General features: G+C 36.9%; 1 protein-coding gene across 1 annotated transcript in view; it reads left to right on the top strand.

The window, feature by feature from the left end:
* CHST11 (carbohydrate sulfotransferase 11) overlaps positions 1-12,855 on the top strand; it is a 175,771-nt gene extending 162,916 nt beyond the window's left edge. The window contains exon 3 of the mRNA XM_081331142.1: positions 10,936-12,855. Within this exon, the coding sequence (XP_081187268.1) occupies positions 10,936-11,790 (855 nt within the window). The 3' untranslated portion in view covers positions 11,791-12,855. The remainder of the gene's footprint in view (positions 1-10,935) is intronic.

Genomic DNA, 12,855 nt, shown 5'->3' with positions numbered 1-12,855 from the left:
TATATTATGATAATATAACTGTGTATGCCATTCAATGTAGCATTATTTTTCACCATAAATTATAATTCAATCATTATTTATTCAGTCAATGGCCAGAAAAATTTAAAAGAACAAAAACAGAGTGAAGCAAATGAATACAATAATATACAAAGAACTAGCAAAATCAATCATATAATACAACATTCACCCCTCTATTACTATGTTAATATAGTTGTTAACTGGGTAATAAATCTAAAACATTGATAGGTACAAAATTTAGCTATTTACATATAATGAATGGTTTTAAATCCCAAAGGAGACAATTCATATAAAATGTATTTGGCTTCTCAGAAAACCTATGTATTAGTGGCACAATATAGATTGACCTAATGTCTTTATAAAACGCAGTAGTATGCAAGATGTTAAGGAAAGAGAGGGTTTAGGTTTATGAGATTTGAAACTGTATTTCGATGTTTGTTATTTGGTCTGGCTAAAAGAGTGGGTGAACCTCCAGAAAAAGGGGCTACTTGATTTGAATTAAGATTTGGATGGCATGGTTATTTCTGGTATGGTGAGATTAAAGTAAATGTTGATTTTAACAACAACTTTGTTAGATGTGCCATTCTAAGAGTCTATGAAGGGTATCCCCTCAGGAAGCTTTTTTCCCCCAGAAAAGAAATGGTGACAAAGCCGGACTGGTGGACCTATGGTTAAATAATATCATTTAATCTTGGTGAACCTATCCTCAAGCCTAAGGAAAAGCTAGAATCAGAAGGACAGGTCTGCCATTGGTTTATGTATTTACAATTGAAAGAAAGATTTAAATTAGACAAAAAGAGTTATGGGTTTGACTTTGTTAAAAATGAATTGGAAATCCTACTGTGTGGTAGTGATGAATGTATTATTGCTAAGGTCTGTAAAAAGTTATTGAATTTGAATTTGGAAAGTTAATTTGTAAAACATTGTATGATTCATTGGGCAATGAACTTTGGATATAGTGTAAAGCTTGAACAATGGAAGAATATGTGGATGAAAGGTTCAACATTTACACTAAATTTAACATTAATTTAAAATAAATTTTTTATAAGATGATGTATTGATGGTATTTAACGCCAGATAAGTTATCAACAACATATAAGAATGTGGAAATGCAAATGTAAAGAAGCGACCTTTTATCATTTGTGGTGGACATGTGATAAAGCAAAGAAATATTGAAGTAGGATTCATATCTTAATACAGAAGATTCTTAAAGTGAATATTAAAATAAAACCAGAAACTTTTCTTTTGGGTTTAATGGAAAAATTTGGAACTTTGATGTTACATATGTTGATGGCAGCAAGATTACTTTATGCACAAAAATGGAAAGACACTGATTCGTACAATGAACGAATGGCTGCAAATTTGATGGAGTTAGCAGAGATGGCTAAATTGACTGTTTTGATAAAAGAAAAATATATATAAGTACTACCTGGAAACCGCTTCTGGACTTTGCTTGAGGTGGAAAAAAGTGAAACTTTGATTTTGAGTTTTACCCATTACATAGATTTGTTGATATAGAAATGGCTAGTTTATACTACTATTTAAAGTAAAAAAAATAGGTTACCATCTTATTTTACTGCACCAAAGGGACTCGTAAGGCAACACCTTTTCTTTCTTTTCCTCTTCTTTTCTTCACTTTTTCCTTCCCTTTTCCCTCCTCCCTTTTTCCTATTTGTTTTTGTATTTTTGTATTTTATACTATAAACTAATAAAAAACAAAAACTAAAAAAAGAATAAAATGCAATAGTACATGACAGATGATTTCAACCTTCTTGAACGATAATCTTAAAAGAGTAAATGTGCTCAGCTACAAGGATTTTATTATACCTCCTTGAAGAAGTGCAGATCAAAGAATGTTAAATCTAACTTTAAAGAATGTGATTCTCAGCTTAGAGAAAGTTAGATTTCCAGATAAGTAGCTGGTTGCCATATACTTCTGTTTATCCAAATTCTATCATGTTAGGGAAACTTACTAACTTTAATATGGAGTGGCTCATCCTGTATTCCTTGAAAAATTAGTTCTGTAATTTGATCATAACATTATGGTATTCAGTGGAGATAGCTCCCGTGAAGACAGCTTGTGCTCTGCAGCCTGTTTCCAGGGTGAGCTAAAGTTACTGTATGTGTTAAAACTAGAGGGGTCAAACCAACGGGGGGAAAAATGCATTTTGAGCCAGTAAGTTATCATCATCATCTTGAATGAATTTGCCCAGAGATGCTTCTGTTAAGAACTCAATATAAATTAAAAACTCAAGAATTATTACAGATAGATGCATTTTACATATGTCTTGAAAGAAGTTTGTTTAAATTTGTGTAAAAAGAAGTTGTTTAGGAGAATCCACGTCAACAAGTCATAATACATGTTAAGGTATAAATCACCTTAGTAGAGGGCGAAGGACCGTGCTTCAGAGGATGCATGATGTGCATGAAGGAAGGAAATAAAACACGACGCATAATCCTACTAAATACCTTTTAATTACAAAAAATATAAAAACTAAATATATATTATAAAGAGAGCTAGCTGACTACATCCTAACGTAACAGACAGTAACAGCAAAGTGAAAGACAATAAACAATAACTGTGAGAAACTTTTTCTAGACATGCGCACAAAACAGTCTGAAACCATAACATATGGGATTCACTATGGTTACCAGATAAGTGGTATCTCCACAGGTGCAGAGAGCAGGGGGAATGTACAGTTAGAAATGAACTTTTCTGACGAACAAAAAAAACGTGCAGTGACAATACTGTCAGCACCGGTTCTGCTGTTGGGCAAGCAGAAGTTGATGTAAAGAAATCTCTGCAGGCCTCCTACAATTTTCCAGTATGTGTGCTTGCTTCTCTACCCAGGCCTCTTTAGAAGTAGCTTGGCTGAGGTTGCCAGAGTCTTTTCCAGTGTCAACCTAAGATTCAGCTGCCACCTGGCTCAGTTTCTTTATATAGAACAAGTGGATATTTGATATCTCTTTCCTTCCGTGGGACAATCAAATGAAGTCTTTTTCTTAGCTTAGGCAGGATTTGAAGCTGATAAACAAAAGAGGAAAAAAAACCCTTTACTTATACACTGTTCTCTTCCCTACAATACATGTTCTTCTGTCTCTCTCAAGCTTTCCTCTCCCCCCCCCACTTTTTTCCCCTTTGGGCTTTCTAATACAATCAGTAACTTACATTTCTTAAGGTACAAGGGCAATCCCAAAGACAGGTTAAGAGAGAATGTAAAAGAACAAATCTCCTCCTTATCTGGCTGAACTTTCAGTCTGTAGGCTTTCTTTCTGAATATTCAACTGGCCACAATAAGGATTCTCTACTTCCAGCAAGAATTTTATATTCATTTATATCCGGTCATATCTGTTCCCGCCTTCTCATTACAGATTTAGGTAAGAAAACAGAAAAGGTGAAAACCAAAGCAGGAGCAGATGTTTTGCATCAGGTTTAAAGTAGGACAGTAGGATTTGTGTTATTTTAATTTGTAAACTCTTGAGGCAACTTTCAGTTATTTGTGTTTTGGCCTCACTAGCGGGTGTAAATATTTGCTTTGCTCTCTTTTGTCAGGTTTTTTTTTAAATTCCATTTATATCCCGCCCTTCTCCGAAGACTCAGGGCGGCTTACAAGCTTAGCAGTAGCCTTCATTCTATGTATACGCCTGCTTATTAGGGCTTTCACACACACCCCAAGCGGCATTATTACAAAGTCAGCTTAATTGCCCCCAACAATCTGGGTCCTCATTTTACCTACCTCGGAAGGATGGAAGGCTGAGTCAACCTTGAGCCTGGTGGGACTCGAACCTGCACTAATTGCAGGCAGCTGGTGTTACTTCAGGAGGCATTAGCCCACTGCTCCACCAAGGCTCTTAGATGAAATAAGCTTTCTCAGTTTATGCTTCCCCTAAAGGAGAACTGAAAAGTTCGTATATGAATGAAGAAAAAAGAAAAAGAAAAAGCAGATTTGTATGTTCTTTCTCATTTGGGGGACTTATAGAAAGAAGCCGTAGAGCTTCAGAAAAATTGTGGATGTTGGGACAGATAAAACGATTGGAGTCTCACATCAGAGTAAGTCGAAATGTGGTGATTTGGATCTACATACTGTAGAAGAGTTTATGGTTTGACATTAAGATCAGTTATTATTACAGGAAGGAGGGGCCATTACTTGATTTTATGCAATGTGGATGGAAAGAAGAAAGGAAGATTTGTATGTCTAAAATTTTGCAGGATCTCAGATGACAACATAAAAAAAGATTATCTTCTACAATTTTGATATTACTACTATAATTAGTAAGACCAACTAATTATACTAACTCCATACATCATAACAACTGTTGTTGTTGTTCAGGAATGTTCATTAGAATTTGTGGGCTAGAGATTACTGGATTTACAGGCCAAAGAAATCCCTGTTTAATATATATCTTAATCACCATATTTTCATTTTGCATTTTTCTTGTACGTTGATTGTGTGGAAAATCCCAGTTCCACTTAGCACAGTACGCACAGCTTTACAATCAGTAACTGCATTCAGATCCTAATTATTGTCCTCATACATGCAAAACTTCTTGTTCTATTACTGACATGCACAAATGCATCTATTTTCAGGTTCTGATCCACTAGTGCAAATCAGCTAACACAAAGAAATTGGGGGAGGGGGGCTTTGACCTGGCCTGGCCAATTGATTGGTAGAGAATGTAGTGATGTTGCAGGCAATTATCTACTGGATCTCTTCATGAACCAGAATTTGACAGCTACTGTTTTACTGATGTGCTCTCAAAAGTTTCCATAACAACTTTTAAAACCCCATAAGGAAACTGTTGCATCCAGCTGACATTTTGTTGAAAAATACTTCTAATGAGCTTCATAATTTTAAATATCAAGCTTTTAGAGTAGATCTGGAAATAGCCTCCAATTCCAAAGGATGGTTCAATATGTTAACATGCCTTTTTGATATGTGTCACTATAAACAAATGTAAATATGAAAAAGTGCCACTTTAATTATTGGAGAATTACAAATAAGAGGGCTGATTGCTTGGGGTTGGATGGAGATTATTATTTTTTAAATGGGAAAGCCTTCTGCATGATTGTGAGCAATTCTCTCTTGTGAGGATATATCTGACTATTCTTTCATGCATTTGAAAGATGATTTCCTGGTAGTTGAAAGCTCATCTATCATCTATTACACACGTGTAGCCTTCATTTAACCTTTCAGTTTCATGTTATTTTTGTTGCTGGTCGAACAGAGAAAAATGAGCCCCTTTCAAGACACAAAAGAAAACAAAGACAAAAGGGTAAAAATAAAAACACAGGACAGAAAACCTCTTCCAGATGGCTGTAATGACAGGATGCCAAAGAATCTAAGCAGTATCTTTCAAGGATCATAATCACTGAAAAGCAACAGAAGGGAGGTTTGACCTCAGAATGTTAATATCACCTGCACAGAAAGGGCAGCTGCCAAGACTGCTATTTTATAGTCAGACAAATGGGGAACCATGGAATTGGAAGAGTATTTTACCACCTCCATCTTCCAAGCATCCAGATCAAAGCTACCTCAGCAAATGAATGTTCACCTTTATCCTGAACACATCTAGAAATAGTGTTCACTATTTCTCTGGGCAATTTACTTCTTGAATTACTCTTATTAATAGTCCCCCCCCTCCCCATATCTATTTAGAGGCTCTCTTCCTGTAAGTTAAACCTATTAGCCCATCCATTAGCTTATATCCTACATGCTTAAAAAGTAGAAGTCAGGTCTTGACCTTCATCTGTTTCAGGTATTTGAAGAGATCTATCGCACTTCTCCACTCCAGCTCATGACAGTTATCTTTTCTCAAGGAGAAACAAAGTTTGGTCTGGCAAGTCAGAGAAAATACAACCACTCTGAATTAGCATACCCATCACTTGATTGTGGGTACACTAAGAGGTTAACTCTTAGCAAAACAGAAAGGATGAGTAAATACTCTGAAAAACAGAATACTTTTGTGAAGCTCAGGATGGGGTTTAACTTCCGATTAGCCACATATGTGCTGGGGGGAACACTACAAAAAAAATTGGATGGTGGAGGACAATAGAATTTGATGTAATTAAATTTTAATTAATCTTAAATTATTGCTGACAGTTAATATGACTATATACAATTAATTTCACCATCTTATTATACTAAATTAATTTAATAGAAATGGTTGGGGGACTTCTTGGAGCTACACCAAAGATTTTGGAAAGCTATGTGTGGATTTTCCATGCTTGGCTTGGACTGCTAAATATTTATCTTAAAATTCATTGCACATTGTTTCTTTATAAATGACTCTGACTTAATATTGAACTGACATATTAGTATTCAGTCAAACTAAATGTTGGAAAAGATGTGAGCATTGCTTTCTACCAGGCCAAAACATTCTCTATTTTTCTTCACATTTCATACAGTTTAACAAGGTAAAATACTTATTTCCAGTACCTAAGACAATCCTCCCCAGGATGCAGCCATTGTATTTTGTTTTTGGAATCTCACTGAACCAGTATGCTGCTCCCATCTTTACCATCTGCACTGGTAGTATATTCTAAGAAACCCAGGGGAACCTTACCTTCTGCTTGATGTCAACATCCACTTCCTCTTTTGCTTTGTGAGCTGTAGTGGTGTAATGGTTAGTGTAATGTATTGGGATTTTACTTGAACTGTTTCACGTGTCTGTTTGAATGCTGCTTAAGGTTGCTCAATTGGGGTGTCTGTGTAACGGCCACTGGCTAAGCCAGACTTGCTGTCTCCAAGAAGATCATTGTATGATTTGGGGTGGGAATGGGTTCCTTTAAACCTATTGGCCGCCGCCTAGTGGCCAACTGTATAAGTAGCTGAGCAAAAGCCTCTGTTTCAGTTTAACAATTTCTTACTTAGTAACAGAAATTTTGGTCTTTATTGTGGTCATAAGTCAAGGACTACCCGTACATGTATCACACCTGCCTTCTTCTTGCTACTGGTAGTGGATTATGTCATAAAAGTGCTGAGAAGAGACATCTGTCCCTAGCTATTAAAGATATTGAGAATGTTTATTTATGTATTTATCAGATCTATCTTGCAAAAAGGCGACTATGAGCGGCATACGGCCAGATTAAAAAGCAGCAAGCAGATAAAAAACAATTATTATTAAACATTAGTTTCAAAATGCTTGCCAAAAACGCTTAAGCATATTGATGCACGTTCATATCTATCCATCTATCTTGCAAAAAGGTGACTCTGAGCGGCATACGGCAAGATTAAAAAACAGCAAGCCGATAAAAAAACAATTATTATTAAACATTATTTTCAAAATGCTTTAAAAGTTAGCATTGTTGCAGTGCAGTTTCAATCAGCAGATCTGCTAAAAGTAATTTGCAATTAATTTGCAATTGCAAATTAAGGGTCTCTAGGTATGTCAGCATCCAAAAAAGAGGATATGCTACAATGTGACTCTTAATTTGTTGTCATTAAGACTTTGGATAAAAGCTCTATTAGGTCAGTTGTCTCATACACATATTAGGAATGCCAGTCACATATGGCAACAACAAGCTCAAGGTTACACAGACACCTCAGCAGGAACAAAATGTAAAACTGGAGGGTGAGGTGGGGCTACAAATCATGAAAATATGATTCCAGGACCTTGATGGAATTTGCATGGCACTTTATTTTAAATGAAAACTTAACTTTCAGATCAAAGGAATAAAATAACACAATGCAAAGGAATAAAATAACACAACACAATGAGTATTAATTAAGGAAAAATAGGAAAGATATTGATTGCTATTGGTAGTATATAATGGTTAAATTCCTGCTGCAATTAGACTTTGGTTGTGTAAATTATGAAGCCTATTAATGGTATGGGAATGTTTATGAATGTTTGCGCGTTCATTCATTCCTGGCAAATCAGTGGAATTTTAAATAGTCCTCTTCAGATGAGGGAAGGAAGGAGGAAAAGGAAGGTAGGTTATAGTCAGCCCTTTAAGGTAGTCCAGATCAGAAAAGCAAAGTTATTTTCATTCTAAGATTATAGTGCTGTGACAGGATCTTGCAAGTTCGAGATGCTTTCTGAAATTAAATTCCTGATATGGAATCAAATTTCTCTTATATGACCATCAGCTTGGTTGCAGCCTCAAAATTATTCTCACACTGTTATAGATAACTTTCCAATATAATGAAAAAATAAGATGCATGTGTACTAAAATGAAACTAGATGAGGAACTACAGTATTTGTACCAGATATATTTGGTAATGAACCGTTCAGTAAAGCTACTTCCCTGTGGTGAAAGTTGTCATCCAGGAATCATCTATCAGCGTAAGTCAATTTTTCAGTGGACTAATTTTCTCTATAGGTGAGATTGTTTTCATTATTTGGTATTAATTGCTCAGATAAATTAACTGAATGTTGAAAAAGCAAGAAGTTGTGCTTCAGCCATTAAAAAAATAACAAGGAAATGGGTAATATTAGACCTAATTTTATGTTTAAGGATAATGTGGATTTAGAGCAGTGATAATTTGAGTATTAAGAGTATGTCTGGGGAAAACAGAATAAACAGTAAGGCTTTTTATAGTTTGGAACATCCATGTGCTATATCCCAGTGTATTACAGGGTTGTTGTTTTTTGCTGCGATATCTTAACTAACTAAGCAATCTACCCAGAAAACTTGTAGTGTGTTTGTAGTGTGTCAAGGATTAGAGGAATAAAATAGGAAAAAAGAATGTATTCCTATCCTATAAAAGAAAATTGCTCCAATTTGGAACTACAAAAATCCTTAGTAAGTATATCCATAAGGGACGCAGTGGCTCAGTGGGTTAGGATGCTGAGCCTGTCGATCAGAAGGTCGGCAGTTTGGCGGGTCGAATCCCGAGTGCCGCGTAACAGAGTGAGCGCCTGTTACTCATCCCAGCTTCTGCCAACCTAGCAGTTCGAAAGCACGTAAAAATGCAAGTAGAAAAATAGGGACCACTACGGTGGGAAGGTAACAGCGTTCCGTGCGCCTTTGGCGTCTAGTCATGCCAGCCACATGACCACGGAGACGTCCTCGGACAAGCGCTGGCTCTTCGGCTTTGAAACGGAGATGAGCACCGGCCCCTAGAGTTGGAAACGACTAGCACGCATGTGCGGGGGAACCTTTACCTTTACCTTAAGTATATCCATCTAGTAATAAAGAATATAATAAGCAAATAGTATGTTAAAAGCCAACTCGTGCTTGCCCTATTTGATGTGGGTCTCAGAAGCCAGCACTGATAGAAAACAAAACTACTTCTGGGAAGCATATTTTAAAATTCCTTTGGTGCATTTCCACATATTTTATTTCACACGCCAAGGTCACTGCCAACCAGACAAAACAATTAATCTTAGGCTGAGATACATATCAACAGCAGAAGCACACATACTGTGCTCATTTTCAAAGGTGTTTGGAAAACAAGTGTCCTCCTCCTGTTCTCAGCAGCAAAGGTCACACCAAGTTTTGTTCTTCTTTCAAAATGAGTTTGACTAGACTTGCAGGAAGAAGTCTTTTTAGAATAAGGGAAAGATTTATTTTGCCTTGTTTCACCAAGGTAGACTGAAATATTTTTGGTACTAGGTTATACGACTGCATTGTCCTTAGGAGCCAATAAAATGTGTTTGCTTCCATCTGTAGCTTCACTTGTCATTATGGCTATAAGTGTCTCTGTAGGTTGGGCATGGCTAGGATAACAGCCACAATTATCCTATCTGCAAGAGGAACATCCATCCATAGAGACACTAGATTTCTGATTGTAGGATTTCTAGGGCAAACTTGTAGGAAAATCATTGTCATTCTTGCTTGAAAGCAAAAAATCTTCTTGGCAATTTTTGAAAAATATGGATTTTCTGCACTCATTAAGAAATACAATTATTGTAGGTAGAATGCTTTGAAAGGACATTAAGTTCTGGTAAATGCCATTTCACATTTCTGCAGAACCAGATACTCGGTACCCTTCTCTCCAATATGATATCTTAGCTATAACAGGGATAGCAACTTGATCTGACCAAAGAAGGGGTCTTTTACTTATAGTCTTTCTTTATCCATCATCCTTCTTTACTGCCTGAGGCAGATTCCAATACATGTAGAATTAATCAAACCACAATTTCCATTACTTCCACATAGGTAAACAATGGTTTATTTATTAACTAGAGACTGGAAATGAGTCAGGATCTGATCCTAATTTGAAGCCCAGTATAAAATCTATTTCACAATTTGAAGGTGATGGGGAATTGTGCATTGATAAACCACAGATGCATCAAAATCCAGCACAGGGGAGAAAAAGGATGGAAAGAGAGCGTATTACATGCAAATTTGTCTGCTGTGTTCCTAGCTGGAGTGTAATGTAGCAACTGATAAAATGCTGTCGCCTTCAAAATGTTCTTTTAGAACAGAGGTACACAAAAGAACTGAACCCTTTTTCTTAGTAGAATTTCAAAAGGTGTACTGTAATGTATGGTAGAGGACAGGAAGGCCTGGAGGAATGTTGTCCATAGGGTCGCGATGGGCCGGACACGACTTCGCAGTTAACAACAACAACTGTAATGTATGATCTGTAGACTGCATTTAAAGAGTATGCCTATAAAGTACAAGATTCAGCATCATCCTTAAGTTGTAATGTTGGTTTTGCACATAGAAGACTGGGTAGGTGGCTCTTGAACAAGCCACTAGTTTTCAAGGAAAGTGCATTTTTAGTAACTATTTTATTTCAAAGTGGTAAAAGAAGTTTTGTGTGTCAATAAAACAGAAGAAGAATATGTATAGAAGAGAATTAGAAGTAGCTCTTCAATTTCTGCCTAGGATATCTTTCAGATCTGTAGTAGTGTACCACTTTGGTGGGCCTTAGCAACAAGGATAACAGAAGATATAAATAACAAGATGGAATAAGTCTTTCCAAACAGTACTAAATTGTCTTTATTTGTGTTTTATTTACATAGTTGGAATTATCCAGCACGGCAATCCTTCATCAAATCCGGAGGGATCAAGTGACAGATACATGCCGAGCCAACAGCATGTCCAGCAAGAAGCGTCGTGTGTTAACACCTAATGATCTCAAACATTTAGTGGTCGATGAAGATCATGAATTGATTTATTGCTATGTCCCCAAAGTGGCCTGTACCAACTGGAAAAGAGTCATGATGGTGTTGACTGGGAGAGGAAAATACACCGATCCAATGGAGATACCAGCAAATGAAGCACATGTCTCATCAAACTTGAAAACACTCAACCAGTACAGCATCCCAGAGATCAACCATCGCTTGAAAAACTACATGAAGTTTTTATTTGTCCGTGAGCCTTTTGAGAGACTGGTGTCAGCCTACAGAAACAAATTTACCCAAAAATATAACACCTCCTTTCACAAGAGATATGGTACCAAAATTGTGAAGCGCCAAAGGAAAAATGCAACGCAGGAGGCTCTGCATAAAGGTGATGATGTAAAATTTGAAGAGTTTGTGGCTTACCTCATAGACCCGCAAACTCAAAGAGAGGAGCCCTTCAACGAACACTGGCAAACTGTCTTTTCTCTGTGCCATCCTTGTCACATCCATTATGACCTCATAGGGAAGTATGAGACTCTTGAGGAGGATTCCAACTACATTCTTCAACTAGCAGGAGTAGGAAACTATCTCAAGTTCCCCACTTATGCAAAGTCTACAAGAACTACTGATGAAATGACTACAGAGTTCTTCCAGAACATCAGTTCAGAGCACCAAACACAGCTGTATGAAGTCTACAAACTTGATTTTTTAATGTTCAATTACTCAGTGCCAAGCTACCTGAAACTGGAATGAAATGTTGATACCCAGAGAAAGAAAGAAAGCTGTTTAATTTAAAATGTTTATTTGTCATAATTATGTATGAAGAATTGGATATTTTGTAAGTTAATATTTTTTTCCTCTTTTGTTAGTAATGCTGCGAGCAGCATAGTTGGAAATTTATTATTTAAATGGTTGGTAAGAAAGGACAGCCCTGTTTGCAGGGCAAGAAAATTGCAGTGACAATAGCTCTAGATGTGACAAGTAAGTGCTACACTGTTTTGGGGTGGAAATGTTCCTTTTGCCCTGATTTATTTTTTTAATTCTTTTTTTTTGCATTCTTAATAAATCCGAGCCTTTAGGTTATTTATGCTTACAGAATAGATTCCTCATTAAAAGCTGAAATGCAATGCTGTTTAGGCAAAAAAAAGAAAAGAAAGAAAAGTTTCTTGTGTTCTTATTGCTGAGAGTTTTCCTCTGCCATAATATTATTTTATTATGGGGTGCGGGGTGGGGAGGATAAATGTGCTCATAAAATTGGAAATGTTGCAATGGGCAGTAAGGCTCAAGGGCTACAATTGATTTATGGATTTGGGCACCTCCTTATTCTCTGCTTTGCAAGACATATAAAGATACGTGCATTTTGTCTCAGAGGTCTCCAACCTTTCTCAATTGGCGGATTGAAGGGAAAGGGAGGAGGAAGCATCTTACGCGCATGCACGCACAAACAAATGGAGCCGCGAGCATGCATGATGCAAAGGGGCAGTGTTACCGTGCACATGACACTAGCAACGCCCCGTTTTCACCATGCAGTGCCCCATTTTTGCCGTGCAGTGCCCAATTTTCGTAGTGGCAGCCCACAGGTTGGGGACCTCTGATTTAGACCATTAAAATGTCATACATTTGTGCATTCCCAATACCAATAGGAGAAGGAAGGAAATGTTCTGGAATGTGATGGAATGACTCAGTCTCTTGTCCCTTAAAGGAGACAACCAAGTCAGAGACTATTGAGAGTTACCTGTAACTCCCAGGTACCTTTAGAGCAGAGGTGTCAAACTCAATTTCATTGAGGGCCGCATCAGCATTGCGGTTGCCCTCAGG

Source organism: Vipera berus (genome assembly GCF_964194415.1).
Source record: "Vipera berus genome assembly, chromosome: 6".
Classification (NCBI taxonomy): Eukaryota; Metazoa; Chordata; class Lepidosauria; order Squamata; family Viperidae; genus Vipera; species Vipera berus.
This window is presented reverse-complemented; position numbering and strand designations above follow the sequence as displayed.